The sequence below is a fragment of the Varroa jacobsoni genome, unplaced genomic scaffold (assembly GCF_002532875.2).
Source record: "Varroa jacobsoni isolate VJ856 unplaced genomic scaffold, vjacob_1.0 scaffold_560, whole genome shotgun sequence".
NCBI classification, from domain to species: Eukaryota; Metazoa; Arthropoda; class Arachnida; order Mesostigmata; family Varroidae; genus Varroa; species Varroa jacobsoni.
In genome coordinates this window covers 94,398-111,776 of record NW_019213462.1, presented here as the reverse complement: position 1 = coordinate 111,776, position 17,379 = coordinate 94,398, and the positions used below count along the sequence as shown (strand labels likewise).

The window sequence follows — 17,379 nt, the reverse complement described above, 5'->3', positions numbered from 1 at the left end:
GTCTCTTTCTTGTAGTCTTTCTATTTCCGATCTCAGCTCATGAAATGATTGCTAAGACAGCGAACCGTTGCTTCGTTGGAACCTTTCTTGCTTATTGTATCACGAATCTTTTACGATTTTCGACGGACAACAACTTAATCGTTCAATGTTAATTATTAGTACTAGACGATATCGCTACCTTGAAATTCAATCCCACCTATATAATTAACCATACACCGAATTTCATCCGCTAGTGATTCGTAATTTAAGGTTCCCGGCCCATTGAATAACCCCGCACAAGCTAATGTGATTGCCTTCATTAAACTGTTAGAAGCAAATCTGGCAGATTTCCGTTGAGTAACTTTCAGCTACAGCCTCCGAAAAACGAAATTTGGTTGATAAGTGTTCCAGTCAGAGTAGAAACTGATTTATTAATCTAACTGATTTACTCGACGGGGAACGAGTTCAGAAGGAAAAACATCTCTCAAAATGTGAAGTCAACGCTTAGTGATCAAATTTTCGTTCCTCGAAGGCGATAGTGGTGCGGAAATTTAACGAATAGGTGGTGCAAGAAATCAAGAATAAAAACTAGTTTTAAAGACTGACAAGGAGGCGACTTTATCTCGGGACATTAAGAACAAGGTGCATTGCTGCAATCGAGAAAAGCTTTTACGAAAGCAAAGATTGGAGTCTTAAAAGCTCTGTGGGCCAAAACTGGCACTTCGAATGTAACGTGTTAGAAAATTATAACCCGAAATAGGGACACTGAGTAAAAAATAAACTCCAGAGCGGTTGAAATTGTATCCGGTCTATTCCATGCACAATTTGTGAAACTTTAATTAAGAAAAAAAACCGTCTAGAGCATACCGCTGCCATAAATTCAATCTCTATCGCCATCCGGAGAGACATTAGGCAAGAAAATGATGTTGCTTTAAAGAGAAATCGAATATGGTGCTAGTGTGGATGATAACATTTGCAATGAACATTACTACTCGCTACTATTCGCCAGTCAGAAATCAAACAATAAGGGTGGCCCGCTGTTGCGAGTTCCTCGGAAGTCTATTGAACCGTTGGTCAAAAGTACGGAGTCTATTTAGGCTACTCGATGACCATTGTACACTTCATCGTTATGTCTCTATTACTTTTTGGATTGAATAAAAGATTCCCCAACGTTTGACTTTAATCTGGTTATTCTCTCGCTCTACCTCCATATCATTATAGAGCTTTCAATGCTCTCGAAGTGGCAACCACTGCGCAAGTCTATTCCACTGTTAATTTATTTTGAGTAGCCATGGGTAAATAAATTATATATAGAAACGCGAATAGTAGGTATATTGCCGTTCAGAAGCTGCCGGAGCGTTGGGACAATTAAAAAGTGTACTTTTAGCTCATACTAAAACATAATCTTTATAACCTAGTTAGTTCAAAAGTTATTCAATTTCAAAGTTTACCGGATTCACTTGTAACAGTTCAATATTTTCCGCATGTAACAACCATATTATACATAACTTGGGGCACGTGGCATAAAGTGAAGTCATGGAACATTGTCAAACCAAATTAAAGGGCAGGCTCTATTGCAAAAACGAATTTGATTCTATGTTTGAAAGTTGTAAAGTTACAAAACATTGTTCCACTATTCTATCTTCTGAAAGTAAACACTCTAAACACTCGCTATGTTTGTATTGATATTTCAGACCAAAGAAGCCCTTTGCATCATCTGAAGGTTATTGTTCCGAAGCAACACTTTCATCGAAAGAGGTATCTTGTCAAGAAGATACACGCTCCGTGCTCGATTTAGGAGTGCTAGAGTTTTCCCAAAAATCTTCGAGACCTCTGCCACCCCCCAGTCAGCTGGGGGGCGGAAATCCATTCATGATGTTCCTGTGTCTCACGCTACTGCTTCAGCAACGTGACACAATCATCAGGAGCGGTATGGACTATAATGAGTTAGCCATGCATTTTGACAAAATGATCCGCAAGCATAACGTGCACAAGGTGCTTCATGAAACGCGCATTCGGTTTGAAGAGTATATCCGAATGAATTGGGATAATTCAATCGAAGAACACGTATAGCGGAACCTTCGAATTTGTTTGATATGGCATGACTCCATCAAACTAAAAGCTGTATGTGCCTACGGCACTTCAAAAAAAGATGCGATTGATAATTTCTTACCCCTTCATAACGTATTACTTAGGGCTGAGAGTTACGGCGTGATATTCCTGTGAGAAAGTTTGTCTGACCAAAAAACTTATAAAATCTAATGTAAAGGAGCCATAATGAACGAACATATCCTGGCTCCACTTGTTTTATTCTGATAGAGGAAACCTCTCTTGTACTCGTGACTTGCCGTGGCGCAACACGTTACATAAGCGTTGACGTTAATACTGTCAACGAGTATTTATGGCTGAAACGTACACCGTTAATTCAGGCCTATTGAAGCCAGTGGGATATACGAATGGGCAGAACAAATCAAGCGGTAAAAAAAAACTGCAATAAAGCTGTTACTCATTATTATCGTTCATACATATTCAGTACTGCGTGCTTTGTGGCAACACAGGTATCAAAACGGATGTAACTAGTGAAATCAGTCCACCTGAACGAAGTATCTCCGGCTGTATGCTTTATTCTATTCCTTGAGAAAAGATTACGGCTGAAGAGAGTGATATTACGGACGAAGTCGTGATTAACTCAATAATGTTGTTGAGTTATCTAACTGTGCTAACTTCGCTAATAAACAGATTCGATGCGATAGAAAAAAATGAAATGCTATTAATAGAAACAATGCAAAAGAGGACAAAACTAACTCTATACGTAAGTGCGCTAATAATAATAAGAATATAATAAATAGGTAACGAACATGCTGAGGAAATCTCTTTACAAATAATGACGTTTTTGTTGTGGAGGAAGGTGTCTATATGATAACTACTACTGCTATGAGCGTACTTACAATTCTGTTAATCGATTTCGATTGCTTAATATACTCGCTGAATCTACAGTAGATAATTATTAAAAGACGCACGGACTTAAGCTAAATAAGGTTTGCTAAGGAGGCATTAGCAACTTCGTTTTCCTAAACTTGTTCATAGGAAATAAAGAAGAAGGTTATCAAAAGCAACACTACTATGAAAAGAACAGTTTGCGGTTAGCAATCCTGCTGTCATAATAGGTGGTTATCAGTAATAATTCTTAATATCATTGATCTTCTCAGAAAATGATCGTGTGATCTACCAATATCCTGCAGTCGATTGGCGAAACACATTCGATTGTATATGGGAGTGTTTGAGTTGATGGGTGTATGCTTGTGTGTGTGTGTATATATAGCTGTTTGTGTACGAGTTTAAAAAAAAACGAATTGAATTTATAAATCGTTATTAATCAACTAATTTAAGTGGCTCTTCTAGTGGACAAAGCAGATGATATAGCAATTAATGAAAAATAAAACATAGGATTTCGCTTAAAGCAATTAGTAATCTTCGAATCTGGCTGGGGTTCTAAAATCTAAAAAAAAATTGTGAAATTAAACATAATCAAGAAACATTGTGTGGGTTTCATCTGTATTAGAGAATGATCCTATAATATGAGAAAGTTTAAGCGAAAGCTCAGTATGGCAAAGCAAAAGTCGTGGAAAATAAACTCGTCTAAAGATCTGTCGTTTACAGATACGTTTTACCAATTAAAAATGACAGAAGTAAAATTTGATTATTTTTAAATTTGAAACTAGAAGCAAGAAGGTTATTCCTTCAGTTGTACATATACAGTACTTGTACATAAAGTAACTAATCATGAGAGAAATAGAAATACATTTCATGCAATTACCTAATAAACTCTTCAAGCACAAAAAAATTAAAATACAAATTGCGTGTTATTATTATTAAACATGCGTAGTTCGTCTTGAACTCATTTAGAGATGACATATAATAAGGCACGGTTTTGTTCACTGCAATGAATTTGGCCACTAAAGCTAAAACAACTAGGCTTTCCCTCCATTGTGTTGCACTCGATGTGACTATCAAGGCGGGCAGGTCTCATGAGAATGTGAACTAAGTTGCGAAAAATAATTAGGATTGAAAATCATTTGAGATAGATTCAAATGATTTTGGCATCTTTTAGAGCTTTCGATCACTTATATAAATGGAAACTCATAATTTTAAAGAAGGTACGCTTTCAATCAATGCCGAAATACGCGGTAAGTAAATTAACAGTTATGATTAACTGTAAAAATATATTTAGATCGCAATTATTTGCATGCGCCTCTATTATCCAATGATGGCGTTACAACACTTGTCATCCATGATTGGATAAACGGGACATTAGTACTGGCCTAATATATAATTCAACCTTGCATACCTTTACTTCGTCTGATACCGCTTGTATTTTAACGGTCACAGTTGCTGTTGAGACTTTAGTAATTTAGTAGTTTTTTGAGTAATTATATCGTGTTTAGCAACATATATAACAATTCAATCCTGAGCACAGGTTCCGCGAATATGAGCGCAACTTGTTACCTATGTAACGCCTACCTACTTAACTCAATCCTCAGTAGCTAAGTAGTTAGATAGCTGTATTGAAAGAATTGCAAGAACTTTACGACACACAAAGTTGTTGGCAATTATTAAATCGGGCCGAACAACGATATGGGCGAAAAAAACTCTATACTTATAAAAGCAAACCGATTCAATCTGATACAACAGGCAGCATGAGAATACCACCGACGCACTTACAGATCTTATGTAGGTTGGCTGTTACATATATTTTATTTCCCATAGTTTGTTCCATGTTGTGATGGTACCCAACATAAAAATATTACTTTGCTCGAGGAACCCGTAGTACACTAAGATAAACCGTGCAAATACATTAACAATAGCAAAGAACCCTGTCCTAGTCACCATCATTTGGGATCATGGCGCAACCTCGAATAATCTGTTCGGTGGCGCCACCATTGTAGAAAAACATAAGTGTTTTCATAAACATGCTATTTGCACATAACGCGGCGCAAAAATACGCCGCGTTTTTTGCCCTACCAGTTCATCTATAGGTATGTAGAATGTGTAATTTTTACGGCTCTCTATACGAGTTCGTAATAGGGTTAGGCTTCGATTCGCAATTAAGGCTTACGACCTTGAGGCTTAGTCGAAGATCTAATCCTTTATCAATTTAATAAGGGGCCTTGAGAAAGAACTGCCTAGAGTTCTGGGCCACTTTGTGATGTTAGCCTCATAATGCATAAGTTGTTGACAGCGATCTTAACCGTGAGCAAAGAGAACCGGCTCGCACTAACCAAACAACACTTGCATGATCGTGGCCGACAATCGTAACCATAACAACAAAAGGCGGTAAATTGCGGCGGTCGTAACTATTGCAAAAAGCAACCCGTCTCGCACATGTTTTCGTCGATAATGAGCATAGGCATCGTGGGTTCATATCTCGTTCATAAATGGATCAGACAACCTGCAGCCGATGAAAAGAAACATGGTATATCGAGGCTGCCACATAACAAAAACATGCTCTCCGCAAATTCTAACGGGACTTAGTTGAGCCCAGTTATTTCTTAGGCTATTTCAGTCATCGTAACATATTTGCGGAGTAAAAACTGAGGCACATCACAGTGCTCGTTATTTCATTTACAACTATTTAGTCATGCTTTATCGATCGTTGATCGACGAATCAACTGCAAGCAGTTCTTGCTCCCCTTAAAGCTTTCCCCATTAACCGTGTTTTATATAAAATAGTACAGCGTCACGACTTATCTCCCAATCAGTTCGGGCAGCAGTTCTCTTCGGCTAAAAAATCCAATACGGAATACAAGGTATTCCACATTAGATCTTCATAAACAATTTACCTACCGTTGGCCCTTGTTAGGCTGTGTACTCAGTTCACCCGTTTTGTTTCCTCGAAATATATGCCCGCTCTAGATAATTCTTATCCTATTACCAGCTGACCATGGATTTCATCAACTGAGAAGTTCGTATTATTATTTTCATATAAATGTTTATAGTGATTGGCTTGATTTTAGCATCGTCAGTAATTTATAAACTTCTAAAGCTATTATACGTAGAATAAAGAGCTGAAATAAAATTGGAACAGCATAACTGTGTTATATAAAGTAGTATCTAAACGAGAGTACTACAAGTCTGTAAAATGTACTTCTCCATAAACTATGTTTTTCTTTACTATTTATTCTTAATCTGATATTTTTTAAGTCTAGTCAATTAGTATTTGGCTTCAAAAGATCAAACGTTTCACTACGGATACAACCACCATTTTGTTTTATGTCAGTCCGCAGTTTTGCATCATATTTTCAGCGTTTACGTCAAATGTTTAAAAACTTGTATCGGACAATAATAATAATTATCTTACATTGACTAATTGGCCTAATAGTCAAATTTTTTGATGTTTCTATGGCCATATAGCGCATCGCGAATATTCGGTTCACACTGGAGAACTTGTTCTTATCGGATCTTCATTAATAAACAGGATTCGTAGCGGCGCAGACGATGCGTGGCTTTAATAATTAGCATTTACCTGAATTAACGTCAGCAAGGCACACAACGTTCATCCTTATAATATCACACTATTCTGTCATCGCTCATTTGATTTATCTTTTTCATTATGCCGCTTGACTTCAGGTCTGTATTAGTGCAACAACTACAATAGCAATAAATAGTAACGTAACAACAACCCAAAGTCCACAAGTGCCGCTCCGCACGTCGAGTTGTTGGGTTCTTTCAGTATTTCGTAGAAGTCGTTCGTTGGCCGTATCCATTTGCTCGGCAACATCGTCAAGAATCTCGTTGCAAAGATTAATTTCAGTTGTAAAATTTTGCGCCATTGTTTTTGTCCGAGACATAATAGATGACAATTGCTCTAGGCCGGCATCTTGAGCTGATTCTAGCAGAAAAAATCAACATAGTCTTTGACGTTATTTAGTAAATTCAACACAGTAGTACAATTATAAACGGAAAAAAAGACAAAAAATAAACTAATGAAAGATGCTTAATGTATATTGAATCTCGACGGATAAAATAGCTTATGGTTTCAAAATGGGTATTTAACATTAGAAGTTCTTGCGTTTTCACTTTATTAGGACACGTATCGAGTTCTTCAGTTTTAGTAAATACGAAACTGATTTCGTTCACGAATATATCAATTAGGAGGATGCAAATGTATATTGTCTTATATCGTATGAGTATTGGAAAACAAAAGTATTTCTATAATATTATGTATCCAGTGGTATGAATTTAAAAACCATATTTGCGAATCGTACTAGATAGCAATGTTTACAAATCACAAAGCTCACCCTGTATATTGTTCTTCTGGGCTTGAAACGATTCCTGAGTGGCAAAATAAACAGCAGAATCGCCGCCCCCAGAACAACGTGCTTCTTTCCACGTTGCCAGTTCGCCATCGAAACCATAACCGCCAAAGAGATCCTTTCTCAGAAAGTGTTCTTGCGTATTTATTTTTGCCTTTTGCTGGAGATCGCCGAAACGAGATTCGAGGCGGTGTAACAAGGCCTGTCGCCGATTGGCTTCACGTTCCGTTCTGTGGAACAGGAGGGTAGAACCATGTGTGAAGGTGGAATTTGCTAAGTTAGAAATTTGGAACCCTGTGATAGTTAACTTGTTTGCTTACTAAACGTAAGGACATAGTGATAATCTAAGTTCACGCCTGGCCGTAAACACATTTCATTTCATAATAGATGTACCTAGCCGTCTGAAGCGATATTTAACGATAATACCATAAATAAAAGTCGAGGAACTTATAGCTCACTAACTTAGAACTCACAGTGGCTCGAGAGTAAGCCCCTAGACGAGTCGCACGAAAAATACATATTTAAATATTTCTATTCCAAACATATAAGTAATATAGTACATATAATGAACCAGTAATATGTAGCATCTCACGTACACTTATCGAAGTATTTCATGGCTATTCTTTAATACTACGTCAACGTCGAGTGGCAAATCAGACCGGTAAGCTTAGCGACAATTCAACTGTGACGCTATGATTTTTCAGTGGTTTGTGTTTTGAATGTTTTGTCTCCGAGCATAAGTGCCGCACAGAGAGAATGCTAGATAGCGCTCATCATAGAAAGGAAGATTAAGGAAAATGAATAACGAATATTCGGATACATACACTAGTTAGTTTCTATTAGATCTGGAAAAAATTACCCCAACAGTTTTCAATAGAAATAGCCCAACGTATACGAAGAATGAATCTAAGTAACTAGTGCTTATCGATTTCAAGGTTCTTATTTTATCTATTTGTATCGCAAGTGTAGTCTTATTATTCAAACTTACTCTTTCTTAGATATTATTATCCCAATTACATACGTGATGATCAGACTAGGGATGTGCTAATAGAAAAGCTCAAACATTCATAATGCCAGTCCAATTATCCTATCGTTGAAAATGCATATTTTATATTGGTATCTTTATTATGAAGTCGTCATGAAAAAGGAGCTAGCTCCCATTAGTTAATGTTATGCTATATTTGAAAAACATATATGGTACTCACATCTTCCCCGTGATAGACTGTTGATTGAGTAGCTCAGTGAGCTCTTGGATAGTATCCGTGATGTGATTAGTACCTCGACTTACATCTTGATTGTTGCGAATGTAAGCTCGACTTCCTTTCTGATGTCCATCACGAGTCCGGAGTCTCTCGGCTATCCACTCACATTCAGCCTCGGCAGAGTTTAACTGACGAACCCTATGCCAATAAATAAATAATTATGCTGCTACCCCAGTTATATGAGTTGATCATAAATAGAACAAGATCGCCTCTGGGATGAAAAAAATAAAAACTCGGCAACAAAGCCTTATTTTTAGAACGGTTTATATATGCTACTATATTGAGTATAATGCGAGCCCCCTTAGAGATAGGAAGTACCATGTTTAGCATCGGAAGTATGTTGCCCTTGTAAGTCTCGTTTTTGATAAGTTCTTCGACGTTAATGAGAAATAAAAACTGTTAAAATGCTTCTAAATCGCTATATATGATATAGCTTTGGAACAATACCTTGCTATATTAATTGATACTAGCCGTGCTTTTCTAGTGAATATACAGGTAACCTAAGCATTAAATAATAAAGGCGTTCTATAGATATTCGTTTTCTAAATTCTAGAACACGAGAGCGGATAAATGGAGCCTACATAATAGTATACCTTATTACAGTTATTATAAGTGTTGTTATCTTCCTGAATTTTTTGTGCACCTTATTCACTTACAGAAAGAGCAACTGTCAACTGGCAATTCGACTCGCTGGATGATAATTTTAGCTGTTTTCATTGTTAAACATTGGCAATAGATATATGAATTATATTTACATGTTTTGGACGTAATATATTTCATTAACAAAACACCAGTGACCCCAGTGTAATGAACTAAAATTAGTATTAGTCAGGGAAAATTAAAATAGTAAGTGATTATAATGAGCCTGAAAGCTTAGTTTTAAATAAACCTTTCAATTGTTCGCTCTATTGCACAACTACTTTGTTGTTACATGCGTTTGCAGTGACAAGCGCTAAACTGGTTTCTCAGAATTGAGTTAAAGTTGTAATTTGTTATTTGTTAAACAAATATTACTTTCGCTAACTTAAGTAAATGCGACTTGAACTCGTGTTGATCAATCAGTGTATGTTCAATATACAAATATAGGATAACACTCAAAATTCACGATAAGCGCTTACCATCCATCCCCTGTGGACATTTTTCGACGGTGATAAGCTACTCCAGATTCCGGCTCTATGTTTACCTTTATACAAATCTATCCTCTAAATGCTGGCTGTTCACACATTTGAAACTTTTCCGACAGGTCTTAAGGGACGAAGGATGGCTATATGCCCAGCTGTTTCATTTTTACACCTTCAAACTAACTCCATTTCAGCACCGTATTGTACAGTATTCATACCTGACGATGAAAGTTGGCCGCTTGTTTTCTAGCTGGCATAACACAAATAATTCGAAATTTTCCGCCGTTTTTACGCTTCTAAATTGGCGGAGTGGAGTCAAAACACCGGTACTGCATCGAACGCCATGCGATAGGTATATATTAGATGCCAAGGGCTCAGAAAGGATTCAAAGTGGTAACTGCGAAGAATCCGTGTTTAGTGTTGGCTATAGTTCACGAAGTGCAATTATCGTAGAGGAAAACATAGAACACTTAAAAAACAAGACAAAAAGTGAGTAAGTGCTGCTGCTATATTCGACGCTTGCTAAAAAATGAACGCTTGTGCTGCGCAGTCCTTAACACAAACATAATAGGTGGCAGCGTTTATGTTGCTGAGGAAATCTCGAACGAAAATGACCAAGCTGCTGTTAACAAATGTCATGCAGTTCAACTGAAGGCCTCTTTGTTTAGCAACACTATGGTGCCAATTCGTTCATAATCAACATCCTGGTTTGCTGTCTGCAAACGTTGTATTTACATATCAGTGTTCGAATACCTGAGTTAGTCATTTGTACCACATGTAGGTGCATATTCTAAAGATCAATGCGCTCCGATTCCAGTAGAAGGCTTCGTCATCGGTTTTTACACGCGTTTCCTTTATGCGTACCTGTTACTTTTGAGTGTTGTAACGGTTTTCCTTAAAGAATCAGTTATGTCCAGCTGTGAAGCTCTGACCATCCTTAAGATCTTCTATACGAAACTGCAATCGGGAACCGTAAATTTCACGGGAGGATATTTGAAGACAGTGTTCATATGCGTACACTTCACTATTTTGCATCGTTATAGTAGACCTTAAAGATGATCCCCCGAATGGCTGCAGTTGTAAAGAGAATATCTGGTTTCTTTGAATGTTTGTGTATAATTTCAGTGGCAATGCAGAAGTCAAAATTAGTTACCACCCTTTATTTTTTAATGTGAGGTTTTTGTAGTCCTTGTGATAACAAATTTGGTCGTTCATGTGATTGAATGATGCAATGCAACTCTTACTTATTGATACTTACTGAAAATATTTTTTTTTGTGGTTAAGACAACTGTCTCGTGTATACCCAAGTGTCTATGCTGCAATTTCTTTATCCCTGAATTACGGAGAAAAAGACGCCATTGTGCAGAGACGATATAACATATTTGCATAGTGCGTTCTTCCTACTAAATCAACTTGGATGATAAGACGTGGAAATAAGTTAGGTTTGTATTCTGAGAGAGTTTATTATTAATGCAGTCAGATTTATAATACATGATAAAAAAACTAGAGTTCAATGTATCGACTTTTTTGTACCATGTGAAAGGTATTTTAAATGAGTGCTAAATCGAAGAGTTCACTACTCGCTTTAAGCAAGTGCTAGTCTGTAGGTATGTAAAGAGCAAATTCATTTTGTAATGTTTGCACCTTAATCTATGTCATCTATAAACGTGTATCCCAATGCACTACGTAAGCAGGAAATTTCCGCTCTGTTAGGGTTATACCTTTATTAGCGCTTCATTTGCAAAGCTTTTTCTTTTAAATTTTCAACGTCACACAATCTTCTGTTGTGCTTTGCGTGTTTGAAAGCTTTAATCAAGGTGCGAAAACTGGTCTATACAAGTGTTTGATTCATTGCTTAGTTTTTCAATTTTGGCATAAAACGAACAAATAGAATTAAATGTATGCTACCTTCAGGTTGACGGCTTCGCAATGTCTGGGGAGTATTCACCCCAGCTAGACTCACCAGGCCACTCGGTCACTCCTACCGACGATAAAAAGAGTCGCAGTAGATCTAGGAGTGAATCTCCAGCCAGTGGATCACACAGCAGGTAAAGAATACACTTCTCTTTAAAACAGTGTCATGTGAAAACACGGTATTAAATGTGATCGGTCTACTTGGAACGAATAATAGATAACAAATGTTAATCAACAAGCACTTTCACGTTTTTACGCCCACGTTCTGCTAAGACCGGAAGACAATACACTCGTTGCTATATTAGCTGTTTGCAATATCGCACAGCGTTACGCTGTGCGTATTTGTCAATCAGTCGGCATCACTGAAGTACATAAAATATGTGACGGTGTACCTTTTGGGTCTCTTCCTAGATTTTAAAGCGGTTTCAACTTTGGTGCCACAAACAATGTTGGGTAAGAAAATAAAAGCGGATCCTTACTTTATTATAGGGCTAACCCCCCAGCCTTCTTTTGGCGTCATGTTTGATTCAATCGCACAAGTCTATAGATACAGAAATTTTTAATATTTAAAATCTATTTTGAACTTCTGTTTCTGGAACGAACTAGCTGCGACCTGTGTGGTAGAATCCTTCGAACGAGGACTAAAGCCGGATATCATCTAAAAGAGATAATGTTGTGAATTTGATAGATTGTAATGCATAGATTGCGGAAGGGTGCTTTTCCATGACTTTCTTGCAAACAACCAGAACTCAGTTGAGTACTGTAAAGTTAAGTCTATCGTTTAAGGCAAAACATCTAAGAAATGCACCGAGTAGGGCAAATAAAAGTCGTGCTTCATGGTAATAAGGCCAGGTCTCGCACATATTTAGTGCCGCCAAAAATTCCCCGCGTTTAAATAAGATACCTTGCCTCATCCACCTTATAGTTTCGATCCTGTTCATTGGGGTTACTATTTCTGTTGTTTACAAAATTCACTTAATTGTGCCAGAAGGTGTAAAAACATATAGAAGGTACCGTATTGATCGGTTCAAAGATACAACCAATAAAGATGTTCAGTTCTAAACGAATTGAATGAGACAGCTAGCTTAAAGATTGACGAGGATCATCGCTAATAACGGTCAATATCTCATTGATAGAAGTCGCTTAAGCAAGAGATGGTTTTTATTCAAAATTAAGTAAAATTCGCGACTTCTCATAAACTCCAAAAAGTGACAACTGTTTTTTTCTTATACCATGATACATTAATTTCATAGACCACAGTATTTTACCATTATAGACTGTATTCATGTGCAGAAATTACGTACAATAATTTGTATAATATAATGTAAGCGCCCTCGTTTAAAAAAAATTATTTCATTGTACACCATCTCACAGCATCATGCAAAGAATAAACATTCTCAATAAGGTGCATGACATAGTTTTTTATTGCCTAGCGTGTAATAATGTGAGCCTCTCGTCAAATTCAAGAAACAAAAATGAGTTTTAATAAAGACGGCATTAGCGGTTTTATTGGAAAGTTACTACTCTATGTTTCAGTCGCTCGAGATCTCCCCACTCAAAATCGCGGAGCAGATCAAGATCCCGTTCCGGTTCGGCCGCGTCTCACGCGTCCGCTAAAAGTGGGTCCCGCAAGTCTAGTCCCCGCTCAGGGTCGGCCGCCTCTCGGAAAAGCGGTTCACGATCCCGTTCGCATTCACGTTCGGTTACATCACGCACATCTCGTAAGAGCGGCTCGCGTTCTGGATCGGCTGCGTCTCGCACGTCGCAAAAAAGCGTTTCCCGAGGAAGATCACTTTCCAGCACTGGATCTCATGGAAGGTCGCGCAGTGGTTCAGCAAAGAGCGGTTCACGATCTCGTTCGCGATCAGGTTCGCGTCGTTCCCGAAGTGGATCAAAAGTGTCAGGATCTTGGAGTCGATCGAGGTCTAGAAATAGATCGGGGTCTCGCAGCAGGTCTAGGAGTGGCTCACGAAGATCACGCAGCGGGTCACGTAGGTCCCGAAGTGGCTCCGGGAGCCGTTCTCATAGTAGGGGGAGACGATCTGGCAGTCGTAGCCGCTCGCGAAGCGGGTTAAGACGTTCTCAAAGTGGAAGCCGTTCGCGTTCAAGAAGTGGATCCCAAAGCAGAAGTGGATCGCGGAGGTCGCGTAGTGGTTCTGGTTCACGTTCCAGAAGCCACAGCGGATCGAGAAGGTCTCGTAGCGGAAGTGGTTCGAGAAGTCGAAGTAGATCTCGTTCTGGAAGTGCAGTCTCCAACAGATCGAGGTCAGGAAGTAGAAGTGACAGTGATGATGAAATGACCATTAAAAAAAAGAAGAAAGGAAAGAAAAAGAAAGCTGGACGTATTTCGGACGCATCAGATAACGAAGGGGAAAACGAACTTGTGGCAGAAATATTCGGAGATAGCGGAGATGAAGGCGAAGGAATAAAACGAAAAGCTGAAAATGACGAGGATGTGGCCCAAGAGGAGCAACCAGCTAAAAAAGCGAAAGGTGATGTCTCTTCTGATGATGAAGGACCGACCTCCGGGGGAACAAGCCACATGTCTGATTTCGACCTCATGTTAGCTCGTAAGAAGGCCGAGCGAACTGGACGTAAGAAACGGAAGGATGTCGATATTATTAATGACACCGACGATATGATCGCCGAGTTTCTAAAGGAAATGAAGCTGAAAGCTGAGGAAGATCGTGAGCTGAACAAGAAAAAACAAGCTGCTACAAAGAAACTTATGTATCTTAGTTTTGTTCTGCCTCATCTCAAAAAGATTGATCTAAAAATGGCTTTCTTAGATCAGGGCGTACTTAATGTCATTTGTGATTGGTTATCACCACTACCAGACAAATCTCTACCACATCTTAGCATCCGAGAAGAAATGCTAAGACTGCTTGAGGAGTTCCCTGGAGAAGCGCTAGATCAAGGAATGCTCAAGTCTTCCGGTATTGGTACGTGTATTTCTAGTCTAATATAACGCAACACCTTTACAGCACCTTAAGTATATACACAAGCGTACTTTCCAATATTAACCTTCCTTACTTCTGTTTGATGTTGCAGGACGTGCTGTCATGTATTTGTATAAACATCCGAAAGAAACAAAAAACAACAAGATCAGAGCAGGAAAGCTTATCGCGAAATGGTCTCGACCCATATTTAATTTGAATACGGACTATACAACGATATCAAAAGAGGAGCGTGAGTCAAAGGATTACGAACGTTTCCAATCTGTACGGCGAGCTGAACAAACCGAAAAAGAGCAGACTGCCAGCTCCAGCAAAAAAGGCAAAAAAAACGCTCGGAACGATGAGGCTAATAGGCAAGTTCTCAGAATTTTAAAATAGACTAGCTAAATAGATAAATCTACTTTCGTACGTAGCGCTACTATAAAGAGGGAAAACTTTGTAGTCTGACAATCGTATATGTACCTGACAGAGGTGCACATCAATGATAATGACCATGGCGATATTTTCAATACAATGTGGTTGTACCCGCATCTATCAATTGTATTGCAATTGTTGTTACCACGCGATAGTTTTTGCTCATTTGTTAACTATTAATAATTACTTAATGACTGGTGACATGCACATTTTAATTGTAGTAGATAATAGATCAAACACATATTATTAAACATAAGACATTTTTTTTCTATCTAAGATAATGTAATCCTGATTGTTTAAATTTTCTTCTTCATTTCAGTGCTAAACCTGGAGAACCCGGTTTTGTAGCTCGAGCTCGTGTACCAATGCCTTCTATTAAGGATTACGTTGTTCGTCCAAAATGGAACGTAGATACAGAGTTCAGCATGAAAAATGCTGAAAAGAAGAAGACGTCTCGACTTGACAAGCATGTCAGAGCGTTCCAGGAGCGGAAAAGGCGGTCGCAGGGTCAAAGATCCGTCACTATATCTATCGAAGGTCGTAAAATGGCAATTTAACCTTCCGCCTAAAAGTGTGATAGTGGGATATACATTGTTTCAAATAATATTTGTTCTTCATCTAAATGGGTCTAGCGAAAAAGCTAAACGAAGATGTCGCCGCTAATTAAGTCAGACAAGTATGTTAGTACTTATGTAATAAAAAGCGCGTGCATTATGCAAATTAGTTGACGAATGGTCATCCCCGATAAGGAGGCAAATGCGTTTATAGAATAAACATGCACTCCGGCATTAACAGCACGCCTGTGTTGAGAGTAGGTCGGATAAATTAGAAAGGATATATAACTCATACTTTAATATGTAGTGTCACTATGTATGTTCATGAAGAGCAATTGTAGGATTTTGTTTTTAAGCTGGAGGGTCATGGCGATTAACATCACAGGACGCACAGAGTCAGAAAGGTTGCATGACATGGCTGTGTGTATAAGCCATGGAAACAGTATGGCAGTTGTGATCTAAAGAGTTTCCTGTAAATAAATCTAGACATTGAAAATATATGTAAAAACCGATATGTATTAATTTTATGATCAGTAGGATTTTCACGCAAAATGCGCGCGAGAAACACAGTACTGTAGAACTTGGGTATTTCCTTCTGACCTCGATAAAAATATTATTCCTTTTAAAATATCTTTATTAATATTTAGAAATAACGAATTTAAGAGAATTAAACCTTAAGTGAGGTGCTCTCGATATCCAGTATTCTTTCCATCAAATTCGGATAAATGCGTATACATTCGTGGAAACCATTTTAAGAACAGTTCGAATATTTCTTTTTGCATGCAGGATTGACTTGAGAAGAAAATACTGTAGTTTGATGGTAGAATGATTTACCTATGAGAATTCCCCATAAACTCTGAGATATACCGAAAGGGAGATTGTATTTTTAAACAGTCATTTCAATTACAAAAATGATGAATGAATTTGTGAAACAATTTCTCTTCTCTAAAGAAGAAAAATGTAAAAGCGGCTTAGCGTTTTTAGCTTGTTGTTTAAAAAACTACTTTTTTTTTTGAGTCAAACGTAATTTCATCTCCAGTAAACAGTTGACTTTTGGAGTCAATCCACGTTTACACATTGCCAAATTGCTTGGTTTTTAAATGGCCTAACATTTGGTTAGATTTTTGAAAGTTAACATCTACAACACTTTGAGATGACCAACTTCCTACAAAGAAAACGAGTCAACGGTAGTTACTGGAAATGCGTGATTATTGACAGTAGGACATAGCATGCTTGCTAAAGAGTAAGAGCATGACTAAAACATGGCAGTGTAATACGCCAATCAGTAATCGAAAAATTGAAACAAATTCACTTATATTTTTCAATTATTCCGATACAGACTATCTTGGCTGAAACACGAGAAAATACCTTAACTGGGAAATCGATCGCTTAGCACGGTAATGGGCTAACATAGAAAATGAAGGAAGCGACTCAAATACTTCTCCGAGATTGATAAAACCAGGTAATGGAAGAACAGCGTAGGGAAAATTGCGCTGTGACAATAAGGAGCACTGCACTGGATAACAAACACAACATTGTTTTTAGAACAAATGTATTATCAGGTTTTCTTTATTACAAATTCTTACAAATGTATTATCAGGTTTCTGCAAGTCTCCTTTTGTATTGCGCTGTCAGTATGAATCATGGCTCACGTATTTAGTGCCAGTTTGTTACTTCCAATTTTGTCTTTGCAATTAAAACTCTTTTTATTAATTAATATATATAATTAATTAATAATAAATAATTAATTAAAATTAATACTTCTTAGTTCTTCAAGTTTTAATGTAACAATTAGCTGTTATCTCTATTCTCACAGTATTAACTAGATCAAACAGTTTTTACTTGCTAACGGTGGTGAAACGGGT

At 37.7% G+C, this 17,379-nt stretch overlaps 3 protein-coding genes across 8 annotated transcripts in view; 2 read left to right on the top strand and 1 right to left on the bottom strand.

Annotated features, from left to right (window-relative positions):
- Nucleotides 1-3,835, top strand: part of LOC111261471 (TBC1 domain family member 25) — a 34,424-nt gene extending 30,589 nt beyond the window's left edge. For both annotated transcript variants that reach the window (XM_022835000.2, XM_022835001.2), the window contains exon 8: nucleotides 1,674-3,835. In XM_022835000.2, the coding sequence (XP_022690735.1) occupies nucleotides 1,674-2,052 (379 nt within the window). In that variant the 3' untranslated portion in view covers nucleotides 2,053-3,835. The remainder of the gene's footprint in view (nucleotides 1-1,673) is intronic.
- A 2,279-nt stretch (nucleotides 3,836-6,114) lies between these two features.
- Nucleotides 6,115-9,909, bottom strand: LOC111261473 (syntaxin-8). Its single transcript, XM_022835008.2, has 4 exons — nucleotides 9,673-9,909; nucleotides 8,498-8,692; nucleotides 7,278-7,522; nucleotides 6,115-6,868 (listed from the first exon to the last, which is right to left on the bottom strand). Exons 1-4 carry the CDS (start codon nucleotides 9,690-9,692, stop codon nucleotides 6,603-6,605), a joined length of 726 nt encoding a protein of 241 aa, XP_022690743.1. The 5' UTR covers nucleotides 9,693-9,909; the 3' UTR covers nucleotides 6,115-6,602.
- Nucleotides 9,910-10,027: 118 nt separating this feature from the next.
- On the top strand, nucleotides 10,028-16,022 carry LOC111261472 (protein IWS1 homolog). Of its 5 annotated transcripts, none has more exons than XM_022835006.2 (6): nucleotides 10,028-10,164; nucleotides 10,960-11,117; nucleotides 11,590-11,723; nucleotides 13,126-14,531; nucleotides 14,641-14,899; nucleotides 15,280-16,022. In XM_022835006.2, the coding sequence occupies exons 3-6, from the start codon at nucleotides 11,605-11,607 to the stop codon at nucleotides 15,515-15,517; spliced, it is 2,022 nt and encodes a 673-aa protein (XP_022690741.1). In that variant the 5' UTR covers nucleotides 10,028-10,164; nucleotides 10,960-11,117; nucleotides 11,590-11,604; the 3' UTR covers nucleotides 15,518-16,022. The 5 variants fall into 5 exon arrangements, with proteins under 5 accessions (XP_022690741.1, XP_022690742.1, XP_022690739.1 ...); XM_022835004.2 differs by lacking the exon at nucleotides 10,028-10,164 and adding an exon at nucleotides 10,381-10,452; XM_022835005.2 differs by lacking the exon at nucleotides 10,028-10,164 and adding an exon at nucleotides 10,455-10,535.
- Nucleotides 16,023-17,379: the final 1,357 nt, after the last annotated feature.

Bases quoted from the DNA above. Each gene is read 5' to 3' on its own strand.
- LOC111261473 (XM_022835008.2), bottom strand. From the start codon at position 9,692: ATGTCCACAGGGGATGGATG. The intron at 8,693-9,672 runs GTAAGCGCTTAT...TTATTGGCATAG, and splicing joins ATGTCCACAGGGGATGGATG to GGTTCGTCAGTTAAACTCTG. The intron at 7,523-8,497 runs GTGAGTACCATA...CCTGTTCCACAG, and splicing joins CAGTCTATCACGGGGAAGAT to AACGGAACGTGAAGCCAATC.
- LOC111261472 (XM_022835006.2), top strand. From the start codon at position 11,605: ATGTCTGGGGAGTATTCACCCCAGCTAGACTCACCAGGCCACTCGGTC. The intron at 11,724-13,125 runs GTAAAGAATACA...TCTATGTTTCAG, and splicing joins GCCAGTGGATCACACAGCAG to TCGCTCGAGATCTCCCCACT. The intron at 14,900-15,279 runs GCAAGTTCTCAG...TCTTCATTTCAG, and splicing joins CGGAACGATGAGGCTAATAG to TGCTAAACCTGGAGAACCCG.